Below are 26,700 nucleotides of genomic sequence, written 5' to 3' on the forward strand. Positions count from 1 at the left end.
GAATGCTTTTATTGTCAACATAAAAGTATGATGAGATTTAAAGCTTCACCACAAAGTGCACAAATAACAACAAACAAACAGAAAAATAAATAATCAATAAATAGTAAGATTCAATAATAAAAAATAGTCAACAACATAAATAAGTAGGGGAGTGCACAAATAAAATCAACAAACAGAATAATGATAATCAGTAAATAATAATAAAAAAATCATCAATACATAAGTAATAAATCATCATCAACATCATCATTTTTCGCATACACACAATACGGCGGTGTCGCTGATTTACAGCTCAGTTTCAAGGCCGGGCGGCCCGGTGGGGCAAGTGGTTAGCGTGTCGGCCTCACAGGTCTGGGGTCCTGGGTTCAAATCCAGGTCATGTCCATCTGTGTGGAGTTTGCATGCTCTCCCCGGGCCTGCATGGGTTTCATCTGGATACATTCCAAAAACATGCATGGCAGGCTGATTGGACACTCTAAATTGCCCCTAGGTATGGGTGTGAGTGTGCATGGTTGTCCGTCTTCTTGTGCCCTGCGATTGGCTGGCCACCGATTCAGGGTGTCCCCCGCCTCTGGCCTGGAGTCCGCTGGGATAGGCTCCAGCACCTCCCGCGACCCTAATGGAGATAAACCGGTTCAAAAAATGAGATGAGATCAATAGTAAGATTTAATAATAAATAAGAGGTCAACAACATAAATAAGTAGGTAAGTGCACAAATAAAAAACAACAACAAAGAAAGTAACGATAATCAGTAAATAATATTTTTTTTAAATCATCAATAAATATGGAATAAATCATTACCATTTTTCGCATACACAATACGGCGGTGTCGCTGATTTACAGCTCAGGTTCAAGCCCGTGTTTATTTCTTCGTCCCCGTTCGAGGGCGCACTTCCCAAACTAGCCGCTAGATGGTAGCACCGTCTCGTCCACCAGGCACTTCGAAGCTCAGCCAATATTCTTCCCAGCGAGCATATCACAAGGATGTGGACTGTCCCTTCCTGTTTTACAGCCACCGTAGCTCGGCGGGGCAGAACGACGGGCGCTCCGAGGGCGAACATGTCGAAATCCGGCTCGCATGGCTCGTCCCCCACGCGGACGCGCTTGTACTAGCCCGTGTGGCGTTCCCTGCTAAAGCTTTAGCGGGCCTGCTCATTACCATTCCGTTCCAGTCCTGCCAATGCTCGCCCTCCTCTCGGTCTCATGGCGGAGACCAAAATCATTTATCACATAGACGAGGAGGAGACTCCCTATTTGGTCAAACTGTCTGTTTCTCCGGACAAAGTCACCTTAGCCGATTTCAAAAATGTCCTCAACAATCGACCCGTCCACAGCTACAAATTCTTTTTCAAATCAATGGACCAGGATTTCGGGTGAGTGGCCCGTGTTGTCCTCGTCGTCGTCAAGCTTTGCTTATTGTGTTCTTATCGCGATCGGTGTGCGTGTGCTGAGTCGTGGTGGGCTTATAAAAAATAAAAAAATAAAAAAAATAAAAAAGCAGTGTTTCCACGCTTACTGGCACCTGCTCGTTCCCGTGCGCGGTGGTCGAACCACGGGTGTTCGAGCTCAGATCACATCCGCCCGATGGGGTCGTCATGACGCACCCAAATGCACATGCATGCGTTCTCGTTTGTTGTCGTGTCATTTGTTTCACAACACGGACTGCAGGTGAACATCTCGGTGAGCTTTTGGGGGTAGTGTCATCAAAAAACGTCATTTGTACACGCCTCTAAACACATGCACTGATGCTTTGTGTAAGGACACGGTTACGCTTATTTAATGTCAATCTAGTATATATCTTATGCAGGGGCTTGCTGATGATGGGAAAATATTAAATATTGATTTTCACTCGCCCAATTGAATGTGGTGATTAAAAAAGCTAAATCAAACATGCAATCTCTAGATTTTATTGACATTATCTATAATTGTGATCTTGTTGATAGACCTTGAACTCGTAATGATGTCTGGCACAGTCTTTCGAGATTTGGAATTTGAATTTCCCAATGACCTGGGTGGATTTTTTTTTAGGATTCCCTGAAAGGATGAATGATTGGTACACTTAAAACTGCACATAGGTGTGAATGTGAGCTAATGTATGTGTCCTGCGATTGACTGGTGACCAGTCGAGGGTTTATATACCACACCTATTTCTCTGCTGGGATGAGCTCTAGCTCTTCTCTCGTAGACAATGGATGGATGGATCTTACTGAAATGTTTCTTATAGCATGGTTGGTTAGCCTGAAGACATGTCATATTAAGGACAGATCACCTGACTGGTTGTGCAGCTTCATGTTTTTTCTTTTTTGTTCCAAAAGATTGACTGACATTTTCCGGGTCGGTATCACTTATTAGTCAATAACAAGGAGGATTAAAGTGTTGAATCTAATAATCATTAGCAATACAAGGGATACTATTTCCATCAACCTTTTGAATAATACACCAAAAAATGTTAGTACAAAGATCACGTGTTTTTTTTTTCTGGTGTAATGCAAGATAATAAATTCACAGTTGTATTTCAATACAAAAAAACATTATTCACACATGCTCAAAAAGTGTTTTTTACCATTCTGTTAACCTCACGGTGGTCACAGGAAAGTACATTGCCCATACTGTGAAATTGTGAACTCACAATTCTGGAGAGAAAGGTGCTCCCAGGGTCAGAATGCTTGCTCTCAGGTAAACGTCATGGGTCTTGCAGCAAGATGATGATCTCAAACACAGCTCAAAATTCTCCTATTCTGAATTGGCCTACTATGATCCCTTATCGGCATCCAGATGAACATCTGTGCAAAAAGCTGGGACATGTCGTCTGAAGAAAGAACCGGCAAATGCAGAGATAACTGGAGCTGTTTGCTTTAGAAAACTGGGCCAAATATCTGCAGAGAAGTTTTGAAGTCTCCTTTGTGGTTGCAAGAATCTTTTGATTGCAATGATCGCTTCAAAACCTTCCAAGATAATTCTGATGAACAGAAATTTAAAAGCAATGGCTAATTTTCACTGTCCAAAACCCTTAGGTTTTCTCAGTGACCAACATTTTTTGGGGCCTAATAGAATGGTATCAAGACTGTTAGGCACGTGTAACAAACAGAAACACAAAACTGCAGAATTTCATGGATGTTTTAATAGCTAAATAATTGTTAGGTGGCACTTACAATCAAAAGATTGAGAAAAACTGTCTTGCGCTAACTATTTGTCATACTTGGACATGTATATTCCTAAATTGCTCCCTTAATAGATGTTAACCATAATAAAGAAAATTTAATTTGACTAATATGTACGTACAGTCTTCCCTCGCTTATCGTGACTTTACTTATCACGAATTCACTTCTTTGCAATTTTTTTCTGCTATTAATTAGTTTTAAAAAAAAATTAAAGTTCATAAAAATGTGAAAATCCACGCTGACACATTGTAAGCAGAAGCCACTCCCCTGTCTTCCGCTTGCTAATAGGACTCAGCACTGAAGTAAAAAGAGGTAGTAATAATAGGGGTGATCCTTCTCCGCGATTTTTCGATTATCACGGCAATGTCTGGTCTACATTAACCGCGATATTCGAGGGATTACTGACTGTCATATTCACTACAAATGCATTCATTTTAATAGCTTTACTTTTTTTAGAAGGGATAATAAACATTAGATGACCAAAACGTGATTAATTCTCAGATTTTTTTTTTCTTAAAATAAAATCCCACATGTGTAAATGCTGGTGGAAGTTGTTTACACATGAACCCATACATTGTATTTTCCAAATAAAGGCAACTCGATGCCAAAATCGATATTCTAAACTAATGTAGTATCTGTCATAGTTATACTATAACAAAAAAAAATACTAGGCCCAGAATATTAAACTATCAAAAACAGAACCTAAGGAAAACCTTAAAAAATAAAAACAACAACAAAAATATTTCATGCCATCTGTAATCTCAAAATGTCTTTGCTCAGTACCATCGTATATTTAGGCCCCATATTGTTTTACCGCATGTGCCACAGTGGCCCCTTAACCAACTTTTAAATTGAGACCTAAAAGTTGAGAATCACAGTCTCAAACAAAATTTTCTTCTTCTTTGGCTATATTTTCAGTTCTGGCAAAAAGTGCAGGGAGATCAAGCTCAGGAAGCTCATGCCTCATCTTATCTTTGTTTTTCAAAAAAGCAAAATGTTACCAGCATTCCTTCTGCAGTGAATGTGAGAGATTAACCCAAAATGTAGCTCCTATTCATTTAAATAAAAAAATGTGGGGTGTTGGGGGTTCTAGGAATTGTTTAGGAAATTGGCATTTTATCTTTATCAGCACTTGCACAATTGACTATTTTAGTGACTTTGCACATCACATTCTACACACTGAGTATGTGTGATTCTTTGCTGACAATTCCAGGTTAAATACCGCTGCTGAAATGGCTCCCCAAATCCCTTCCCACGGGGACATCTATGTACTGGTGAGGAAATTAGTGGGGTCGCTGCTAAGGATGACATACCTGTGTCCTTTTCGTCATTGTACACGCTCTAAATGCCAAAACTTCGAGTGGAGGAAGTAAAAAGATGGGTGTTGTCTCCATGCAGACCCAGTCGTCATTTGTTTCCACTGCAGGCTGACCTTGGAAGGGAAACCGGCTCTTCCTGGTGCTAGGCCGCGCTTGGGGTTGCTCTGTATGCTGGGCTTCCTGCGTCTCTGGCAGTGAGAGGCGGGCTGCTCCCCGAGGCTCAGGTGATCAACAATCAGTTTATGGAAACAAACAGAATGTGTTTGGGTCCGTCCACTGATGCAACTACGTTTTGCGAAGCCCAGCTTGCATATCAACACAGTGCGGGGCTCGATAGGACCGAGGTTGGATTGAGCACGAAGGTGTCCGCGGAAGCTTTCTGGCCTTTAAGTCGGGCTTGGATATCCAGACTTTGTGAGATGTGTATGGCACTGGCACACTATAGAAGGGAAGGCAGGCATAGGCCCAGAGGACGGCGGCTCTTTTGTGGCAGTCGTGCTGGCCGCGTTGCCCGAAGGAGCGGTAAGACTGTCGAGCAGAAAGGGAAAACATCAAATCCCTTGTAGTTCTCGATGCTGTTTGAAATGGAAATGAGCAGCCAGTGCAGGGCCCTCTATAGTAGACCCCCTGCTGCACAGGAAGAAGCAGACATTTTCCTATGAGATTGCTGCAAATCACGTACACCATTTTTATTACCACTTTGAGTAAGCAGCCAGGCAAAGCGCGATGAAGGGACGGCCAGACGAACCGCTCGACTTGTCTTTTTTTTGGGGGGGGACGTGTCCTTGCAGTTCCTGCTGGAGTTCTAACTGCACGTTTGCATGGATGTGTATTATTTGCGCACAATTCCTACTTCACTTGTTTTTGTTTACACCACGTCATCAATATTCATAAGGCAAGTGGCTAATTGAGCGACCTGATTTGCTTGTCGTGAGACTTCAAGGTGCTGATGCTGCATCACAGTAGCGGGCATCGTTGCCCCTAGTGTGCTCGAGTGTACTCTGGATCTTACTGTGATGCTTGTGAAAACGGCTTGTACAAGTCTCACACAATAAGGGGGCCTCTAGGGAGGGGTGCACGTTATCCTAAGGCTCTATATTTTGTAACCTACCCGATTTGCTTTGTTTGTTTCTTCCCCAAAATATAAAAGCTTTTGACATTTATTATCATGTTTTGATCATGCTTGTACCACCCCCAAACTGGGTGTTACAATAATTATTTTTTTAAATTAGTGTTAAGAATATTGTTGCAGCTAATCATTTTGATTTAAGATTTGCAACTTTTCTACGCATAGAAAACTGCCCATATCCTTGGTTACAGTTGTTGTCAAAAGTTTACTTACACTTGTGAGGAACATAATGTCATGGCTCTCTTGAGTTTCCAGTTATTTCTACAACTGTTTTTTCTCTGATAGAGTGATTGGAACAGATACGTCTTTTTCACAAAAACATTCATGAAGTTTGGTTCTTTTATGACTTTATTATGGGTGAACAGAAAAAAGTGATCAAATCTGCTGGATCAAAAATATACATACAGCAGCGCTACTATTTGGTAACATGTCCCTTGGCCATTTTCATTGAATCTTTGACCACTCCTCTTGAAGAATTGGTGCAGTTCAGTTAAATTTGATGGCTTTCTGACATAAACTTGTTTCTTCAGCATTGTCCACAAGGTCTCAATGGGGTTTAAGTCGGGACTTTGGGAAGGCCATTCGAAACCTTAATTCTAGCCTGATTTAGCCATTCCATTACCACTTTTGATGTGTGTTTGGGGTCATTGTCCTGTTGGAACACCCAATCTACGGGCAGATTATTTTAGGTTTTCTTGAAGAATTTGAAGGTAATCCTCCTTCTTCATTATCCCATTTACTCTCTGTAAAGCACCAGTTCCATTGGCAGCAAAACAGCACCACAGCATAATACTACCACCACCGTGCTTGACGGTAGGCATTGTGAACTTGGGGTTAAAGGCCTCACCTTTTCTCCTCCAAACATATTGCTGGGCATTGTGGCCAAACAGCTCGATTTTTGTTTCGTCTGACCACAGAACTTTGCTCCAGAAGGTCTTAATCGTGATGCATTTTCAATTATTTGTAGATTTTTATCACAATAGCAAGCATTCATTAGACGGGCAAGCCAGTCAAACTTTTGCCATGTACAAGAAACATGTCTGGCAGATCAAATTAGTCTTTTCTGGTTTGGGCTGGATTTCAAAATGAATGCTAGAGATGGGGCTAACATGCACACACTAAATCTGAAAGAACCTATCACAGAAGCACACGTGTAACAGAAACGCAGTGACAAAATGCATATTTTAATTCATTGCAGTAATAATGTAAGATATTTGGGGGGCTTGCTAGAACTGATAATGCCATTTTCTTTCACTTCTTTGGAAAAATAGGTTTAAACTCCAAAATAGCTGATCATGCCTTAGAAAGTGATATTTTTTAACAGATGTTTAAAGGATTACTTGAGGCGCAAACACAGTCATCCACCTAACGGAAGAATCAGGAAGGAAAGGCATCGCTTTTACTTTGTTTATCCTCACAATATGCCGAACAGCTCCTCATGTAGGTCCTGACAGAGGATGCAAACACTTCCAACAAGGCTAGCTGTCACAACCGCAAAGGTTTCTGAAAGGTTGCGGCCTGAAGCCATTTCGCCTCAAACTTCTGCATGGCTTGCTCCTGCACCGAGGTCTTCCTTGTTTCATATATTCCACTCTTTTCCGGTACTCGGTCGTTTGGTCGCCCAGAAGGTTATTGATAATTACCATTTAAATCGTTGCTCAAATTCCCTAAATACAAACTGTGAATTATTATTTAGTCATACTTAATGCCCTATTAATTATTAGGCTAAAGAAAAGCTCCAATTTTCCCGTACTTTTATTGTGTTTTGTTGGAAAACTTGTTAAGACCCTGACTGACGTCCCTTCCTATTGGGACAACTCATGTACATACAAACTCTTATACACTCACACGTCCGCTCAGTGAAACTGCTCAGGGCCATTGTTGGCTTTTATTGATGCGTAGAACGTGTTGTTTTACCTTGTTTTGTCGCCGGTCTTTTGGTCGCCCCTTGTCGCGGTCCGGGCGACCAAAAGACCGCGACCAAAAGACAGGCGACAAAAAGTCCGGCGGCCAAAAGACGGCGACCAAAAGACCGGCGACCAAACGACCGCACACGCTCTTTTCCAATGTCCAACTCCTCCATGACACTTTTCAAAGGGTTTGCGCTACTAAGGTGTGCCACAAACCGAGTAACTTAGCTGAAGCAAACCGTACATACATGGTATAATCGTACAGTTTAAATTCCAACTGACGTGTTTCGAGTGAGTGACATGTTCACACTTGACGGACTGACTGAGACAACTTGACTGTGCCTGTACTGTATCTTTGTCATTGCTGTTTCATTTAGACTCCATAGGTGTCAACAGCATACTGACAAATAGTTGTCTGTCAAAACAAATGAAGGCATTGGCACTACAGTGGCTTTAAAATGGTAGTGTTTATGAACCGAAAACTAATCTATTTTCTTAAATGTTATTTTGTCCACTTGTAAAGAAAAGGGGAAAAACTGGTCTAGCTCGTTGTAACATAAATTCTAGCTTCTAGGGATATGCTGATAATTATCATGTTTTGTAAGTGTGTTGGCCAGTTTATATCCTGGCGCCATCAGCCTGGCAGGTGTGACTCAGGCTGCCGTTAAACTTTGTCCCAGCAGGTCAACAGTTAACTGCAAGGTATTTTTGTTGGGGAATTTATAGCTGCCAGTGATGAAGCTGCAATGCTTGTTTATCTATTACCATGTGATAACCTACATTTTTTTTCCTGTGGTTTGCCACAACTATGTAGAGAGCCTGAATGCATTGTGGGATGACTATGTTATCATACTACTCAGCAGCATTACACAAAAAAAGTATTTCTTGTTGTTTTGGGAGAGTTTGACCATGCTGTTTCTTCCTGCTCCTTAGGGTTGTCAAAGAAGAGATTTCCGATGACAATGCCAAGCTGCCTTGTTTCAACGGCAGAGTTGTGTCCTGGGTAAGTAAGTGAGATGATGAGGCATGCATGCCTTGCTCCGAGTGCAGTTGCATGGAACACTTGAGGATCATGTAAATGGAAACGCCTACACAAAGCTTTTTCTCAACACTCTTCAGCGTGATACAATGGCTCAGATATACTACATAGGTGTTCTGAGCTGGATTATATCTTAAACTGCTTAAACACTCATTGAATTTGACAGCGAAAGCAAGATGTCTTAGCTCCAGTGCAACCTATTTGTCAATCTGTTACTTCAGTTGCTTTGCCGTGTTGTGTAATTACCAGAGTCTCCCCAGGGGGCAATAAGGGATGTCAAATTAAATCAAGCTGCCGTGTTAGCAGAGGATTTACATTTAACTGGTCCATTCTCATTTAGGGATGAAGATGGAGGTCAGAGCGGTGGTCTAAATTATTGATGAGCATGATGGTACAGCAAGCCGTTTTTTTAATTCAGCAAGTGGCTCTTGGTCATCTTTGATGTTTGTGTTATTAATGGCAAATGGTTTACATTTAATTTCTTTATGTTGCATCCAAGTTTCAGGGACCCATCATTTTGTAATGACAAAAAGTAAATCTGGCAGCCTGGTAGTCCAGTGGTTAGTGCTTTGGCCTCACAGTTCTGGGGTTAAGGGTTCGATCTCAGTTGGATCTTTACTGTGTGGAGTTTGCATGTTCTTGGGTGGGTTTACTACGGCTACTCTGATTTGTGCCTACGTCACTAAAACATGCAGGGTAGGCTGGTTGAACATTCTAGATTGCACCTAGGTAAGCGTGTGATGGTTGTCCATCTTGTGTCCTGTGATTGGCTGGCCACTGATTCAGCGTGTCCATAGTTATCTGGGATAGGCTCCAGTACCTGCCGCGACCCTTGTGAGGATCAGCGGTTTGGAAAATAAATGAATGAATCTAAAAAGTAAATCTCTGGTTGCAAAATGGCCAAGATTTCACTTTATTTTCATTTTCCAGTCCTATTTAAAACGGGTTACTCCAACATGCTGGGATATCTCATTAAATCTACGGTCACCCCTTCTCACTGAATTGTCCACATGATTTTCATACTTCGACAAGGTAAGTGCAAGAATATCTTTCGGAGAAATCACTGTTGAACAGAATATGCTAGTAAACTATGGACTGATCAGCCACTCCACACTTTGACTGCCAGCCCTCGCACTTCAAATAGATTGGAATCGATGGTCAATGACAGCGAAGGAAATCATTCAACGGTTAGGTTTGTGTGACAAATGGCCTGAGGTTGAACAGAATCCATCATTACTTTTCCTTCCCCACAGTTGGTGCTTGCAGAGAGCTCTCACTCTGATGGAGGATCGCAGTGTACAGAAAGCCATGCAGATCTGCCCCCTCCCCTCGAAAGAACAGGCGGCATCGGCGATTCGCGGCCCCCTTCCTTCCAGTGAGTAGGCCGATCGGTGCTTGTCATACATGCACAATTACACTCAGATACTTGTATTCAAGCACACACTCCTTGGTGAGCTTTTAACCACGCAGTGGGCCCATTTCATCTAGTCACATAGAATCATCATCACAAGCTTCATTGGAGGTGAAGTTCGCTGTGCGCCTGTGTGAATGTTCCACCTATGTGAGAAAACTCCTCCATATAGAAGCATGCTCCGGGGCCAATTTTTGTCCCTCTTTGCTTTCCGTGGCGTGTAGAGGCGGTATTTACTCTGTTTTGATACAAATGATGCATTCTAAAATAGCTTTTGCAGCATTGAGAAGCATTAGTCACTCTAAGTAGTCCTACATATAGGCTTGTTTCTTAGTATTAGGGACATACCGAAAAGAAGCAAGAAAATGGCACGAAGATGAAGTATGAATAGATTTGCCTTTAATGTGTTCCAGTGGTGTTTTATGGTGAGCAAATAGCACTGGGAAATATGATTATTAAATGCTGTAGAGTTTACAATCTGCAAGGTTATGTCAAGCCGAGTCACTAAATTGTTTTGAGTCAGGCCTTATTACAAGGTTGTCGAGTTGAGTCATGCCGAGCCACGTTTGTAAAGCTGACTTGGGTCAAGTGAAACGTTTTTTTTAAGTCAAGCCTGAGACAGTATTTTTTTTTATCTTCAATGAGTTTATTAAATTTGTGATTCTAGTCAACTTAAACCCCTTTTACACAAATCCAATTGTCTAATCAGGGGCTTTATAGTCAGTTCTGTGAGCCTTATGTATGCAAATAAACTAATTCCTTCATGGTGAACCTTTTAATTCGATGTGCATTATAGGCCAAAGAATACGATAATTATAGTATGATAATATTGACATGATTAAAAAAGGCTCGTAAATGTGTTATTTGAATCTCAAGGAATGAGAATGTTCCTTTTTTTCAGTTATACTTGTTTTGTGGTCAAATTGGTATCAATGAATTCATTATTGCTTATTTTTTTCCTGAAAAATAAAATGATAACAGTATCCTCCTAAAACCTCTCATTTGTTTTTAAGCCTTTACAATTCATGACTTTTTCCTTGGTTTTGTAATATTATTTCAGCGGCCTGATGAGCAATACCTGGAGAATATTGCGCCTATCTAAATATAGCGTAAAGGGCTGTCGATGGGGGTGAGGGTTGTTGTCATTGCGAGGCCAAAGCAATATTCTATATTGAGAACAAGCAATCTGTCATGTCTCACTCCATCTCTTTATCTAGTGTTGACATCTCGGCTCGAGTTTGCCCTCTGCCGCCGGGTTTTGCCCTCCTGATCCGATTGTCCCCATCTTGCTTGATTCAGGACTACTGCCTCCACGTGGTGCTAAATGACAGTGCGCCAACCTTCACATTCAAATTCCCCCACCTTTCTCTGTCTCACCCGTCACCCCCCTGTCGCTCTCTCTCGCGCTCTTTCTTTTTGTCCTTTGAGTCTGACAGGCCAGCCTTTTTTTCTCCATAATCCCCATCGTGAGCCTCCCCGCTATTATCCATGCTTTCCCGTTCTCCCTAAATAGACAGAATATTATTACTACTTAATTTCCCTTTTGTGCCTTGTACATGCCGTTCCCATGTTCCTCAGGATAAATGGCCGCATTTGATGAGCGCAGGGGTTAGCTGTTTTAGGCGCAAGTGATGCGTTTCTGCCGAGTAATCCGGATTAACAAACATTAAAAGCACCCATCTCCATTTCCCAAAGGGAGGGGCGGACATTGGCGACAAAGGGGCTGGCCGGTTTAAAAAAAAGGGGGATGGAATTTGTTCACAGCTGCAGTTTAGCTTTGTATAATATAGCCCTAGAAGAAGAAGCTAGGCCAGGCAGAACCCATTATAGTTACCACAGAGCATATTTTCCATACTGTTTATGAGTGCTCATTTTTGCATGAGCATGTTCATGAATTATGACAGGCATGAATTATGTATACTGGTGGAAAAAAAAAAACATGTTTACCAAATTGTGCGTGACAGACCATGACATAGTTAAGTAGAGTTCTCAGCCAACTCGGGTTTCGTCGAGTCTCCTGACCCCTCAGCGCCTTCAGCTCTCTGACAGAATAACAATGTACCCTCTAGCACTTCTTTAACCCCTGCAGACAGCAAGTACACAGACCAGTTTATTGCGCTCACACACCTGATCTGCCACTGCACACCTACTCAAGCTATCCATCATTCACCCCGATGTGTCTCACTTCAAATTGTGCTCGAGGCACAATCTAGACTTTCAAGGGATCGTATTATTATCATTTGCCAGCAGTGTCCCAAATAACAATTCTCTGTGGCAATCTGGTCATTAATGACAGTTGAAAATATACCATCTATCATCAAACAATGACTATAGGGATTATTAATGAGAGTCAGTCATCAAATGAGAAATGAAAAACCATGCCCCCACCCTTAGCACAATCTGACTTAAGTTTTCTGGTTGTAGCGCCAACGCGGTGAGCAGTCGTGATGGCCAGGATACCGAGACTGGTACGGAGTCACTTCTCAGCCACCGACGTGAGCGCGAGAGGGAGCGTGCACGGCGGAGAGCTCGAGAAACCGAGCGTAAGTACAACAATGCCGACATCGGAAACTTGACTTTTTGTTCGAACCGACTGTCATCTCGTGAGGTACCGGATTTAGATGCTATGTGGCAAAAATAGACATCACTGTCCTCCTTCCGTCATCGTAGCTAAACCACGTGTCTGGCTAATTCAACTTTGTTTATTTCACGACTACTGTTAAGTCTTTTTCCCATTTGAGCATCTTGTGACTGTCCTTGTGATTTTCACATGTTTTTTGAGCCTGCAAATACACCAAGTGCAGCTGCTTTTAACAGTTATTTTATTTTCGGACTGGATTTAGTTTACAAGAATTTTCATTAGATTTTGAATTACCTGGAAGTATTTTATCCTGGACATAATTAAAAAAATAGATCTGTGACAATCAATCATCTCATCTCATTTTCTGAACCGCTTTATCCTCACTAGGGTCGCGGGGGGTGCTGGAGCCTATCCCGGCTGACTTCGGGCCAGAGGCGGGGGATACCCTGAATTGGTGGCCAGCCAATCGCAGGGCACAAGGTGACAAACGACCATTCACGCTCACACTCATACCTAAGGACAATTTTGAGTGTCCAATCAGCCTACCATGCATGTCTTTGGAATGTGGGAGGAAACTGGAGTACCCGGTGAAAACCCATGCAACCCCGGGGAGAACATGCAAACTGGACCGACCTGAATTTGAACCCAGGCCTTCCACTGTGAGGCCGATGCACTAACCACCCGCCTCATCAATCAATCAAAGACTAATATTTACTCATGCTCATCTGTTTGTATATCCTAGCAGAATTGTTAAAATGAAAACAATTGCCTTTTAACGAGATTGAAATGTAACCAGACATTTCAGGATGGCTCAATCTTTAAATATTGACAGCAATATGGAAAAACAGATCATTCCTTTTCAGTCACCATTCACTTCTAAATACATTTTTTTTTGCATTACTGTTCTTCCTCCTCTTTTTACTTCAATAATAAATTAATCCTATCTTGAACATCCGTATGAACACTTTTTACTTGAATGCTTCTTAGGCTAGTGTCATAAAACGATCACAATCATGACATGAAACCTATCATGAAAAAATATTTATGACAGATGTCATTAAGAGTCCAAGACACTGGTGGCATTTGAAAGATTGTCTATCAGAAACATTAATTCATATTCATGAAACTTGTCATGTTATGACTACGACAGTCTTATGACAGTGTCATAAAATTCATATAAAGTGTTCCAAACCTCCTATGCATGCTATTCTTTGATTATATTGGCTAACACACACACACACACACACATGTACGCCCCCTCCCTTCCCCCAACACACACACACACCCACCCACAGTGCTTTTCTGCTAATGAACCAGAAGCAGCAGAGAAAGAGAAAGAGGTTCCTTCTTAAGCACCGCAGCAGCAGTTGTGTGCCCAGGAAATCAACCAGTCAAGTCAATCTGAATTCATTAAATTAATTCTATTTGGATTGATTGACTAAATAGGGCCACAGTGCCTCAGATTGAATGTGAAGTTATAACAAAGACAGACAAAGTGAGAAAGTATTGTAACCTTGCCGCCGGCAGCATCAACGCCTGGAATTCCCCAGTTACCTTATCCACCCGCTCCGAGTGATGCTGTCAATGACATTTTACAGTGATTGCTTGAACTTGTTAAGCCTTGAAACATATCCCCTATTATTTTACTGCCTGTGCAAGGATGTTTTGAGATGAATTGTCCAGTTGAAACTCTTGGAAGGCTAAACAGGTGTTGGACCCTGCGGTTGTTGGTGGTTTACCGAGGGATTTGATCAGTTCCAAGGCTGATATTCTCATATTGTACAGCCAGTGCATAACAGGTCATGTGATTTGTTATGCCAAAAGCTTGTACACAATTCTTAAAAATGAAGCTTTAACACAGAAGCAACTGTTTTAAATAACAGAGGAAAAAATACAGTTCATATGTTTTTGAGGTTAAAACCTGAGACTGCAATGAGAACGGCACCTCATCGAAGAGCTCATCTTGATTCTCTGCTCTCTGATTGGTCAGAGGGAGATTAGAAGGCGTCCTATAGTTGTGTGTGATGGGAGGCAGACAACAAGTAGAGAACATTTGATCCTGACTGTCAGATTGTCAGCGCATACGATGAAGGCTGCTGGTGAAACCTGAATTGGTTTTTTTTTCCACCGCTTTTTAAAAATGATAATTGGCCGAGTGCCAATTATTACCAACATTTGCGTGTACTTTTATGACACAACATTGGAGTTACTTGAAGACCCAGCTTTTAATTGAATGTTTTTTTGGTCAAATGGGGAGTAGACATTTTTAGATAGACAAGTGTCTGGAAGTGTGCAGGAGAAAAATGTGACACATCTAGCAAAGGCTTTACATCTCTGAAACGCAATTTGTTGCAATGAGGACGATATCATTACTGGAATGTTTCCCTGGAGCTCGGCAGATGCGTTCAGCACCTCACCCTCTTTGCCTCGCCCGGCCGTTCCGGCCAATGCGTTGTTTCCCGGAGGCGGCCCCTCCTCAATGGCGGTGTATGTATGCTGCGTGTAATTTCATGACGCTATCATCTCTCTTTCTCTCAAGTTCCCAACGTCGACACCCGCACAAACCAATTTGATGCTTTACATGAATCGGTGGCAAATTCCCCTTTTTTCAACTAAGTGGAAATATTTTTGCTGGTCATGCAATTTGGATGATGGGAAATATTATTAGAAACGGCTCCGTGTAATGCATTGTAGTTATAGATGATTGCAAAGGTTATTCATTCATAAATGAACCTTTTTTAACTCTGTCCAGACTGAACATTGCCTTTTTAAACTAGATATCTTTATGTCAAAGCAGGGAATGTGTAGGTGTGCCTGATTTTGCAACCGCTCTGATTACCTTCAACTTTGTGACCAGTCCCTCGCATCAATGGCCACTCAAAATCTGAGCGCACTGCCCGGGACTCGGCCATGGGTTACGACAGCGCCTCCGTGATGAGCAGCGAGCTGGAGTCCAGCTCGTTCGTCGACAGTGACGAAGACCAAAACGCCAGCAGGTGAGAATTGTCTTCTGCCACATCACTGCCATACTCTTCCTGCTCCTAGTATAAAGCATATTTCAGTAGAACGCTTTGCAGTGAGAAATGGATGACGTGAGCACCTAGAATGGTTGCTGGTGAAATGTTCTTTTCTTCTGCTTTTGTGCTGATGGGTTTTTTCCTAGTTTCATGCTATTCTAAAATCCCACTCAAAGGAGCATCGTTCTCTGTCAAAACCTTGTAAAGAGAAAAAAAAAGAGAGCGATCATAAAACACTATTGGAGCCCATGACCATACCAGAAACTTTTCAATGTTTCACAGTAGGGACAGTGCACATTCCCTCTAGGTTTAAAAGAGTTGTATTCAAACTTTTGAGCCACACTAATATTTGGCATAATGAATTGTGATAGCGGTCTGAATTCTGACACTTGGTCCCAACGACTAATACTCAATTTCGACATCTCATCTTATCTCATCTCATTTTCTGAACCGATTTATCCTCATTAGGGTAGCAGGGGGCTGCTGGAGCCTATCCCAGCTAACTCCAGGCCAACGGCGGGGGACACCCTGAATCGGAGGCCATCCGATCGCAGGGCACACTCACACCCATACATAGGGGAAATTTAGAGTGTCCAATCAGCCTACCATCTATGTTTTTGGAATGTGGGAGTAAACCAGAGTACCCAGAGGAAACCCACGCAGACCCGGAGAGAACATGCAAACACCACAGAGGTGGACGTGACCTGGATTGAACCCAGGACACCAGTGCTGTGAGGCCAACGCGCTAACCACTCGCTCCACCGGGCCGCCCTATTTATATATATATTTTATAGTATGTTTGTTCCAGGTATCTGATAATATAAAAAAAATACCCTCCCAAAAATGCCACTTTTACTTCAGTGAGACATTTAGTACATATTTTTCCACTTCATTGTGTAATCTTTGGCTGGTGCGATTTAAGGTCTGAAAAATACTACTAAAGCACTCTTCTTCTTTTTTTAGGTTAAGTAGCTCCACAGAACACAGCACCTCCTCCCAGCTGATGCGCAGGCACAAGCTCCGCAGACGGAGGCACAAAGTGGCCAAGATAGACCGGGTGAGCGTCTATAGGACACATTAGTGCTGTCATTTTCTGTGACCCTCTGCATAAAAGACAAAGGAGCAGCCTAAATGAAATTGACTTGCTGCCACATTGAGTTATTTGCCTCATACATTGTGTGTTCTCCCTCTGTCTTTTCAGTCTTCTTCCTTCAGCAGCATCACAGATTCCACCATGAGCCTCAACATCATCACCGTCACACTCAACATGGGTAAGTTCTCTAAAACTCCCATTTTAACTGGGAGAGCTGTGAATGAATGATCATGTTTCAGCCTAAAATAATCCAAGCATGTCAATGTTGCATGGACAAATGACATCCCACTGCATCTCAAATTCTAAGCCAACTGATGATATTTCTCTACTCTGTCTCCCCCACTAGAGAAATACAACTTTCTGGGCATCAGTATTGTGGGTCAGAGCAACGACCGTGGTGACGGTGGTATCTACATCGGCTCCATCATGAAGGGTGGAGCTGTGGCTGCTGATGGCAGGATAGAACCTGGAGACATGCTGCTGCAGGTACTGAAGTGCATCCTGTCCTCATTGTCTGCTTTTGATCTGGGGAACTGTCAAAGGAGGGGGATAAAAATAGAGCACAGCTCTTGCAGACATATATTTATTTATTCTATTAACTAGAGTACCGTATTCATTTTTTCAATATTTTTATCATCCTTCTCTTGTCACTTAAATCTTTTTTCGGGTCGTTTTGAATGTCTTTCAGCTCCAGACAATGTATATTACAAAGGTTTCCAATTTCTTTTATGGCCGCTAGAGGGCTGCTTTGTGTCGAAAATTAAAACGGGGAGTGTTTTGAAAAAAAAATGCTTATGTAGCTGCTTGTATATGTTATACAGAATATAGACTATGTGAAATTATGACTGGCATCAATTTCTTAAAGAGAGAAAAGTATAGCGGGTTAACTTTTACAAGTAAATGGCCGTTCACACAACTGAGGCTTCTTCATGCAAAATAGAGTATACAGACGCTCCCCTACTTACGAACAAGTTAGGTTCCGAGCGATTGTTCATAAGTTGAATTAGTTTGTAAGTTGCTCAGTGCTATATTTTGTATTATAATTTATATTTAAGGCCTATATAAGTATATTGAAGGTTTATATAAGTGCATTTGTATGTTTAAGGCTTGTATAAGTAACACGCATTGGTTTGTACTGAAAAAAAAAACATTTAATAAAATGGAGAGAATACATACAGTACTGTATACATACATTAGAGAGAGAGACATTTACTAGAAACTGGCCGAAAGAAGCTATCTAATGACGATTGCAGTTTTCTTTTTTTCATCATAAATGATGCGGTAGCACTGTATGGCATCATTCAATTGATTTGCAAACTTTGTGCAACGTTCAATATTTGGGTCCTGCTGCTCGATTTTATGTTTATAAATGGTACTGACGGTCGAACGATTCAAGTTGTATTCCCGTGCAACGCGCATCAAGCTTCGTTATTATTGCCACTCATTTCAAATGAAATGGCTTGCCTCTTCCTTTCACCTCCCTCAATAGAAGCCTTTCGCTTTTCACCAACCATATTGAATAATGGATGCACGAGATATTTAATGATAAAAATGAAAAAGGTTCTTTGCGCACTGGAGATACGTTCACGCACTTCCGCATTGCAACGAAGTGGGCAGAAGAAGGTAGATGCTGGGTGAGCTGAGCTCTCACAGCGCCAGGCGTCGGTATTAGCGGCGGAAAGAAGTACTACTCGGAAAAAGGCGCGCAATACAAAATCGAACTTACGAACATTTTTCGACATAAACACAATTTGCAGACATGTTCGTATGTACCGTTGTTCGTAACTCGAATGTTCGTAAGTAGGGGAGCGTCTGTACTCATAATGATGACTGGTGGGTTAGTTTTATTTGATAAAATAATGCAGTATCTGCCTTTTGGTATGATGCAGAAAGGTCTTTGCAGATGAGATTATTGGTCTATCCATACAGCTCTTTGTGTGTGTGTGTGTGTGTAGGCAAAAAGTGCAAATTGTGACCATTCATTCTAATTGTCAATACAAAAATTGTGCCATTGTTTACCCAGGTGAACGATGTCAACTTTGAAAACATGAGCAACGATGATGCAGTGAGGATCCTAAGAGAGATCGTTTCTAAAACCGGGTAACAACTTTTGGCAAATGCCAGCTGCTTATAAATTGTGTGGTCTGTGACACAATTGGGAATTTGGTTACTTATTGAATGAAATTTTCTCCATGTCTAAGCTTCTCTCATTTGCTCTTCTTTTCAGTCCTATTAGCCTTACTGTTGCCAAATGTTGGGACCCATCTCCTCGAAGCTATTTCACCATCCCTCGTGGTATGACGAATACTTGAATAGTTTCAAGGGCAATGTAAATTTAGATAAGTCGAAAATCAAGTTGTGTCCTTGTCATTATGAGTAGCTGAGCCAGTGAGGCCCATTGATCCTGCTGCCTGGATTTCGCACACCACTGCCCTAACAGGACCATACCCCCACTACGGTAACATCCTTAACTCTTTCACTGCCTCACTAACAGTTGTAGACATTAAATCAATTTAAATTGTAAAGGCTGACATGATTGATCATGTTTCACTGCCATGTGTCATTGTGAACCAACTGAAATTTCAATCTAGAAGGTGTCTGTTAAGAAAGACGTTATTTAGTTTATAACAAGGTTTCAATTGTTTAGTGTTGCCAGCTGTTCTGCAATATTGAGTGACAGAGGGGTGGTACTTGCAATGTAGCAAGGATTCGGGTGTTGTTGTTTTTTTGCAGATTTGGATGAATTACCTCTATCAACTAGCAAAAGCGACATGGCAACCATTATTAAAATAATGCTGTTTTTTTGGGCAGATTTTGATGAATTACCTCTATCAACTAGCAAAACCGACATGGCAACCATTGTCAAAATAATGCAGTTACCAGACTCAGGCCTGGAGATTCGGGACCGAATGTGGTTAAAGATCACTATTTCCAACGCTGTCATTGGTGGGTAAAAGAACTCAGTGCAAAACTTTGTTGCCTTAAAAGTGTTTGCGAAACAATGTTTAAATTGAAGTTCTGAGGTTGAATCCAAGTGTGGCTCTGCCTGCTGTGTCAGGCGCTGATGTGGTCGATTGGCTCTACTCCCGGGTGGAGGGCTTTAAAGACCGGCGGGATGCTAGGAAGTATGCCAGCAGCTTGCTGAAACATGGCTACCTGAGACATACTGTCAACAAGATCACCTTCTCTGAACAGTGTTACTACACCTTTGGGGACCTCTGCCAAAGTAGAGTATCATGAAATGAATCGTTTTATTTCTGATCTGACTAAATATATTCTTTTCTGTTTCAAAAGACATGGCGTCTCTCAATTTGAACGAGGCATCCAGCGGAGGCGGGTCTGAGCCGGACGCTTTGGCACCCTTGCCTCCCGCTGCCAACCCATGGCCCATGGGAGGGCAACCGTTCCCCTACCCTCCCTTCCCTTCCGCGCCCCCCTGCTTCCCGCCAGGATACTCGGACCCGTGCCACAGTTTTCACAGTGGTAGCGCAGGCAGCCAGCACAGTGAGGGTAAGTACTGACAAACTTGTTTTGTTCCAGGAGGAAAATCAACATGGCAAATGACATCATTATTAATCAAAATAGAATCTTTGTTTGTCAAAAAGCAGCTATTAAGGTGTCAATAGACACATGTTTCGAGGGCATCATTTAAAAAGAGGATCATTTACTGCATGTAGGTGACATGTAGCTGATATTTTCATGCAGTATGAGGAGTCTTTTTACCTTCAAATCCGATCTAGGGCTCTTTCACAAAAAGTTCAAAAAACATCTTTTGCTTCTTAATGCAGCACATGAGGGTCTCGGGTTAATTAAAAAAATGAAAAAATCTGTTATGAATAGCTACACAAAAAAATGTCAATTACGGAAAAATCGGAATTGCCATAATGCCCTGCGGTGTGAACCTAGCCTGAATTGACATGTTTAACTTCAATAGCATAGCAATCACCCTCTCATTTTGACATGTTCCGGACCACCCCTGTAATAAGTGAAATCCACAGTATGTTTAGATAGTTAGTGTTCTCAAAACTAACACATTTACTAATCATGCCCAAAGATCAACCCCGTAAACAGGTAGTTAGCGCGTCGGCCTCACAGTTCTGGGGTTGAGGGTTCAAACCCAGGTCAGTCCTCACAATGTGGAGTTTGGATGTTCTCCCCAGGCTTGCGTGGGTTTCCTCCCACACTCTAATTTGCCCTTAGGTATGGGTGTGAGTGTGCATGGTTGTCTCCTCGTGCACCGCGACTGGTTAGCCACCGATTGAGGGTGTCCACTGCCTGGTGCCCGTAGTTATCTGGGATAGGCGACAGCACCCCCCCGACCCTTGTGAGGATAAGCGGTTCCGAAAATGAATGAATGGCTGCCCAAAGATCTACTCACATAGCAATGAACCTAAGGCTGTTAATTTCGGTGGTTAAGTAACTAAATGACAAATGTGACATTTAGTATTATTTAAAAGGCTGTAAAAAAGTCTCTGCCAACTGGACTGACTGCAATTCCTAAATCCATGATGATGATGATGATGATGATGATGATGATGATGCATTACTTCATCTTTGATAACTGTTTGGCACCATCTTGTGGCACATTGGGAATTTACAGTTAAAACATAAAAATAAATTGCCATCAGGCCACAAATAAAAACAGGGGGTTGACTGTATCCCTGAGCATGTTGTGAGTCATGCAGCCCTGCAGTACTGGGTGTGACAAATAAATCTGACACATTTCTCTCCATCAATGTCGGAATCAATCAACATTGGGCCATGATGCATGCTTTCTGTTACTTGCACTGAGCAAATGTGGAAAAATTAGTGCTCTTTCTTTGTGGGCCAGCGTGAATGTTAGTCTTAGTTGATAATAAAAGCAAAAATGTAACGCCTCATCTTCATTTAAGTAACTGCCAAACTGCTGCTTGGTTTGCAGTGATTCGAATCAATGCTACAATACCGTACTTGAGTCTCCTCATTTTGCTCGCAAGTCAAAGCAAATAAAAAACCCAACAACATCAGAAAGATGAATTGTATTGTTAAAAACCTGAGAGAGGAGTCACTTGTATCTCAAGGTGCCAATGTGTGGGAGGAGCTTGTGTGTTGTTATTGTTTACATTTCTCATGTGACATTGTGGTCGGGTGTGGCAAGATGCTGTGTTATTGAGTTGGAGTGGGAGGGTTAGGGTTTTGGAGGAGGATTTAGCAAGCCAGATGGTTCACTCTTGCTGTAGGGTTAATTGTATTGATTAGAATTTTTTTAAGTAACCCTTTTTCAATTCTCACCGAAAAAGACCGCAAAAAAACTAAAGAAATTACTAAAGGTGATCGTAGGTTTCCAAACAACCGTACATGCAGTGAAAATTTGTGAACAAAGATCCTCCTCTTGCATGTATTGTGAATGGGAACTTTAGGATTTTATGTAGCATATATTTGCAGAAACAAGGAAAGGATTGTGTCCTATTTTCATGAATTGTGCATTGTCTATTAAGACATCAGACCTGACAAGCTCTAGATACAGCCGTCAAACATCAGAGTTGTCTTGCTTGCTTTTGTTGAGAACATCTTTTAGTTTGTTTTTTTCCACACTTCTGTCATGGCAGTTCATTTTTATTCACAACATTCATTGTTTTTGATTATAGATTTTTTTAATTTTCACCACATGATGCCATTATCTGATGATTGTTTTGGGCATGTTTGAGTGAATGTACAGAACATTCGGCCACAGGGAAGGTGTGTGTAATTGTGTTGTTCCCTCTGTTTCTGCTGGGCAAACGGTAGACTGAAGGAGGAGGTAGTCCCAGGACACTGGGGGAACCGGTAAGCCTGCTATACCCCTCAAATTTCCATCACCTCATCCCTCTCCATCTCTTTCTCTCGTCCATTTTCTGTGGTTCTCTACTCTGCGTGCCCACCGGAAAATTAATTCCCTTGTAAAGTGAAAAATAACTTCCACACTCTGGAACGGAGTTGGTAAATATCTCGCCGCCAATGAGTGATCTCGCAAGGTGCTCTGGCAAAAGAAAACGCAATGAAGTGGGAAAAAATATGTCTTCTGGGGGGCAGTTTTTAAATCATCAGAAACCAAGAACAAACATTATACGTTAAAGTAATAGTAATATAGGGAGCAACAAATAAAATAACCACCGGTAATGTAACATAACAGTTTTTGGGAAAACTATAGCCTGTACAACAACAACTGTTGGTGGTCAGAGTGAGAAAAAACTAAAGACAGGTAGATGTCGCTCTTGAGTATAAGTCATAGGTCCAGCCAAACTATGAAAACAGTGCGACTTTTAATCAGGAAAATAAGATTCAAAATTGTGAAAAATGTCAAAAGTTGAATGCATGCAATGCAAGTGTCTATATTCAAACCGCTATCAGAATTTATTAGGCCAAATACTAGTGTCGCTCAAAAGTTAGAATACCACTCTGTTAAAGCTAACGGAAACCTGCGCTGTCCCTACTGCGAAACGTTGAAAAGTCTCTGGTATGGTCATGATGAGCGCCAATAGTGTTTTATGATCTTTTTTTCTTAAGCAGGGAGTCTGATTTCACTTTACATGGTTTTTAAGGTTTGCCCTACACTCATTTCGTATTGTCTTCTGTGTCGTATGTCACCCCCGCCCGCAGTACACCACCCACGCACGCACACACCTGCACCTTTGGGCATACATGTTCATTCTTTGGTGGAAGTTTCAGTGTGAGGTCAGCGCTATCAATCTCAGTGCCATTTCTACCCAGTACTGTTGGGCTCGTTGCTAAAGGGGAGTATTGCAAGGTTTATTTACTGATAAGGAGGCAGCCATGTGGTATGCCTCTGATAAGTGGAATGAGATGTATAACCTATTTCAAATATTTGATGGATATAGTACTTTTTAAAAATAGTTCAGGATTGAGTTGCTGGAGATAGGATCATTTTAAGTGGATAAACGTGTTTTTAAACAGCCTTAATGACATTTTTGTACAAATACCTTTTTCAAAGTCTGTACAATTTGCGCTATTTTGTTTTAACTCTTTTCTTACGTTTGTTTTCCCTGGAAGGTGTTGTAGGGTTTTGTTTACGTTTATTGTAGGAGACTGACTGCTGTCAGGGAGCGATAAGACCCCGTCAAATATAACTCAAAATTTGACATGAGATCATATTAAAAGGTTTCGTAATATTTTTATAGATTCCCATTTGAGAATCAGATGTCAATACTTGCACTTATTAGATTACAAATATATATATTGAATATCAAATGGAATTTTCAATCTTTGCTCAATTTAAACCCAACATTTTCGATACCTTAATAAGGCACAAAGTGTAATATTTAGAATTTTTTAAATTAAATAATGTCTATTTACTGAACATTTTGGCTAGCCAAAATAAACTGTAGTTCATGACTTTATTGAGACATGGACATATTTTTTTGAATTGTTTTACAATCACATATATATGTCATGTAAAATGCATGGGGAATCACAGCTGTTGTGCCTGCCTGGGTTGTTCTTCTGATGACCTTAATCTGATAAAGAAATCATTTTCTTCCCAAACAGGAAGCCGTAGCAGTGGATCCAACCCCAGTGCGGGCAAAGGGAGACGTTCGTCCCCGCAGGAGAAGACTCACAAGTCGACGTGCAGCGAGACGGAGGCGGGCGTGCGCGGGGGGAAGCGGGCCGACAGGTGCGCCAGTCAGATGAGTCATCGCAGCCACGCCCGATCAAGTCACAGCCAGTCGCACAGGAGCCACCAGGCCTCCTTTAACTGCAGTCAAGCGCCCGTCTCCCAACATGGGCCGGGCTCGTGCCCCCGCAGCGAGCGAAGCCACGCGTCCTCCTACGGCCCCCCCGGCCTACCACCACCGTATTGTCTGGCCCGCTTGGCTCCCAAGGCTTCGGTCAGCAGCGGCACGCCACCAGGAGCGCCTCCCGGGCGAGAGTTGGCCGCCTTTCCCCCCGAGCTCACCGCCAGCCGCCAATCCTTCCAGCACGCTATGGGCAATCCTTGCGAGTTTTTTGTTGACATCATGTGACGGAACAGTGCCGTTAGCCTGCCACCGTTACCGGCTTTCTCCTTGTGGGCAATTCCGTGGCTGCAGATTGGACGTGAAATGTACAGTTTGTGAAGTGCTGTTCAATGTGGTGATTCTAATCTCTCAAGCGGCCGTGCCGGACGTTTACTTGCTCCGTCTTGGATATGCTCCCCTGCAAGAACTTTCAGATGCCCGGGCCTGGATCTCAATCCCCAGACCGTCAACGTCCCGCACTTACTGGACTCGAGGGAGTCGTACTGGTAAACGTTGGCTGCCAAATTTGGACTGGTTTTCCTATTCTGTAGCAGTACCACTGTTTATTTTCTTTTTCTAAACTGCGGTCATGAGGGTATCTTCATCTTGGTTGGAAGGAGGCGGGACAATGCATGAATTTCAAGTGCATTTGTTTTCCAGTATGACCTTCATGTGGGCTGAGGTCCAAAAGGAACGATCCGTACACTGGAGTATGTTTGTGTTGTTATTTATGTGGTTGCGTTATATTGGTGGTGCCAAACATTTGTCCATTTTGACCGACTGACAATCACGAATTGGCCGTCTGTCAATCAGGGGCCAGTTTACAGTCGTAGCCGTTCTTCGTCGAATGTATCGTCGTCAGCGTCAAGAAAGTTGACTGTTCATTTTGTTTTCAATAAGATTGCAGACAGTGGACGAGGGGGAGCTTCCTACACTTTTTGTCCTCCTAGCAAAGCAATTGGAAAACAGATGTGTCCAATCAGAAGGGAATCACGCAGAGATCAAATACTACAAACAACTGTGGAAAAATGGAATATAATATTTTCAATGATAGCACAATTAGTCTTTAAACTGATCAAAGAGTCTTTTTTATGTATTATGGCAGCACTTCTCGTCTTATTGACTCACCATCTGCCATAGGAATCAACGATGTGCCATGCATATATGGTTGACTACGTTTGCGTCGCTATGATATTTTAGTTACATCCAAACCTGCTTTGTAAAAAAAAAAAAAATACAACAACAACACAAAGCCAAACCCCTCATCCCAAATATTCAGACCTCTTTTCCCCCAGAAAACTTTAATGAGCACTTTTCCAAGTTATCTCTCCTGACGTTGCTATCAAACACTGTTTGCAATCAGCGCTTTCCCTTGCATTGTCTTTCTTTACAAAAGAAAAGTTAATTGTACATAGAAATTTATTATATATGATTAAAAATCTCTATGTTGAAAGGTCTGACTGAATCTGTCACTCCCCATAAACGCGCAAAAATTGGTACTCACTCAGGAAAAGTAGTGGACATATATATTAACAGGTGTGATGTTAATGTCGATTTATTGAATACATAAGTGTACTTTCCAAGTGGGCAGTTTCATCAGAAAGTTTTCAGAACATTTGAGCCCACCTTTTTTCCTAAATGAAAAGAGTAAGCTTAAGTGTACCACATTACCCGACAGGAAGTGAGCTCAGCTAAGATCTGAGGACCTATTGTATGCACTGTACATTTTTATTTTCACACTTGTAGACCACAACTCAGTGACGTCTCTATGCTTTTAGGAGAAGCACACAGACTGTTGCCGGTCATGTGTGGGAAGTGTTACTTGAACGTGGGCAAATTGAGATAAAGCTGCTCTCAACATTACTTAATTTTCCAGTCAGTCGTCACACTGCAGTTGAGTCAAACAGCAAATCAGCTTCTTTGATTGGTTTAAATACGGCAAGGCACTTATTATTAGCACAATGCACACACAGCCAAATATGTGACATTCTGCACGGAAATTGATCAACTTTATAGCCAGCTCGAGTTTAGTATATTTAATGATTTTATCCAACATTTGTTTCAATACTTTGGTGGCTCTTGCACACAACCAGTAAAATAACCACATTGAAATGGATAAATGAACTGAATTTCAGCCATTTTAATGAATGGGAAGTGGGTTTTAGCTCTTTTTTTCTCTTTGAATTTGTTGGCAGGTGTAATCTGGGCAGGCTTAAACATGAATTTGCTAGCTGGAATTTTCGGGCTGACTAAAGAAAGGCTTTAATTCTAAGAGTGGGAAAGGTG

At 41.9% G+C, this 26,700-nt stretch overlaps 1 protein-coding gene across 4 annotated transcripts; it reads left to right on the top strand.

Moving 5' to 3' along the window:
- Positions 1-931: 931 nt before the first annotated feature.
- LOC144072494 (segment polarity protein dishevelled homolog DVL-1-like) lies at positions 932-25,867 on the top strand. 4 transcript variants are annotated; one of them, XM_077597590.1, is made up of 17 exons: positions 932-1,373; positions 8,453-8,522; positions 9,812-9,933; positions 12,394-12,512; positions 12,938-13,030; positions 15,408-15,546; positions 16,531-16,624; positions 16,769-16,838; positions 17,007-17,146; positions 18,684-18,760; positions 18,888-18,955; positions 19,041-19,118; positions 19,472-19,606; positions 19,719-19,886; positions 19,955-20,170; positions 22,427-22,465; positions 24,185-24,334. In XM_077597590.1, exons 1-16 carry the CDS (start codon positions 1,204-1,206, stop codon positions 22,429-22,431), a joined length of 1,764 nt encoding a protein of 587 aa, XP_077453716.1. In that variant the 5' UTR covers positions 932-1,203; the 3' UTR covers positions 22,432-22,465; positions 24,185-24,334. The 4 variants fall into 4 exon arrangements, with proteins under 4 accessions (XP_077453716.1, XP_077453701.1, XP_077453702.1 ...); XM_077597575.1 differs by lacking the exon at positions 22,427-22,465 and having other exon boundaries at positions 937-1,373; positions 24,185-25,867; XM_077597576.1 differs by lacking the exons at positions 12,938-13,030; positions 22,427-22,465 and having other exon boundaries at positions 938-1,373; positions 24,185-25,867.
- Positions 25,868-26,700: the final 833 nt, after the last annotated feature.

This window comes from Stigmatopora argus, chromosome 1 (genome assembly GCF_051989625.1).
Source record: "Stigmatopora argus isolate UIUO_Sarg chromosome 1, RoL_Sarg_1.0, whole genome shotgun sequence".
Lineage (NCBI taxonomy): Eukaryota > Metazoa > Chordata > Actinopteri > Syngnathiformes > Syngnathidae > Stigmatopora > Stigmatopora argus.

Coding starts and splice junctions, on each gene's coding strand:
- LOC144072494 (XM_077597575.1), top strand. CDS start 1,204: ATGGCGGAGACCAAAATCATTTATCACATAGACGAGGAGGAGACTCCC. Junction 13,031..15,407: donor AGCCAATCGCAGGGCACAAG/GTGACAAACGAC, acceptor CTTTGTGACCAG/TCCCTCGCATCAATGGCCAC. Junction 15,547..16,530: donor GAAGACCAAAACGCCAGCAG/GTGAGAATTGTC, acceptor TTCTTTTTTTAG/GTTAAGTAGCTCCACAGAAC.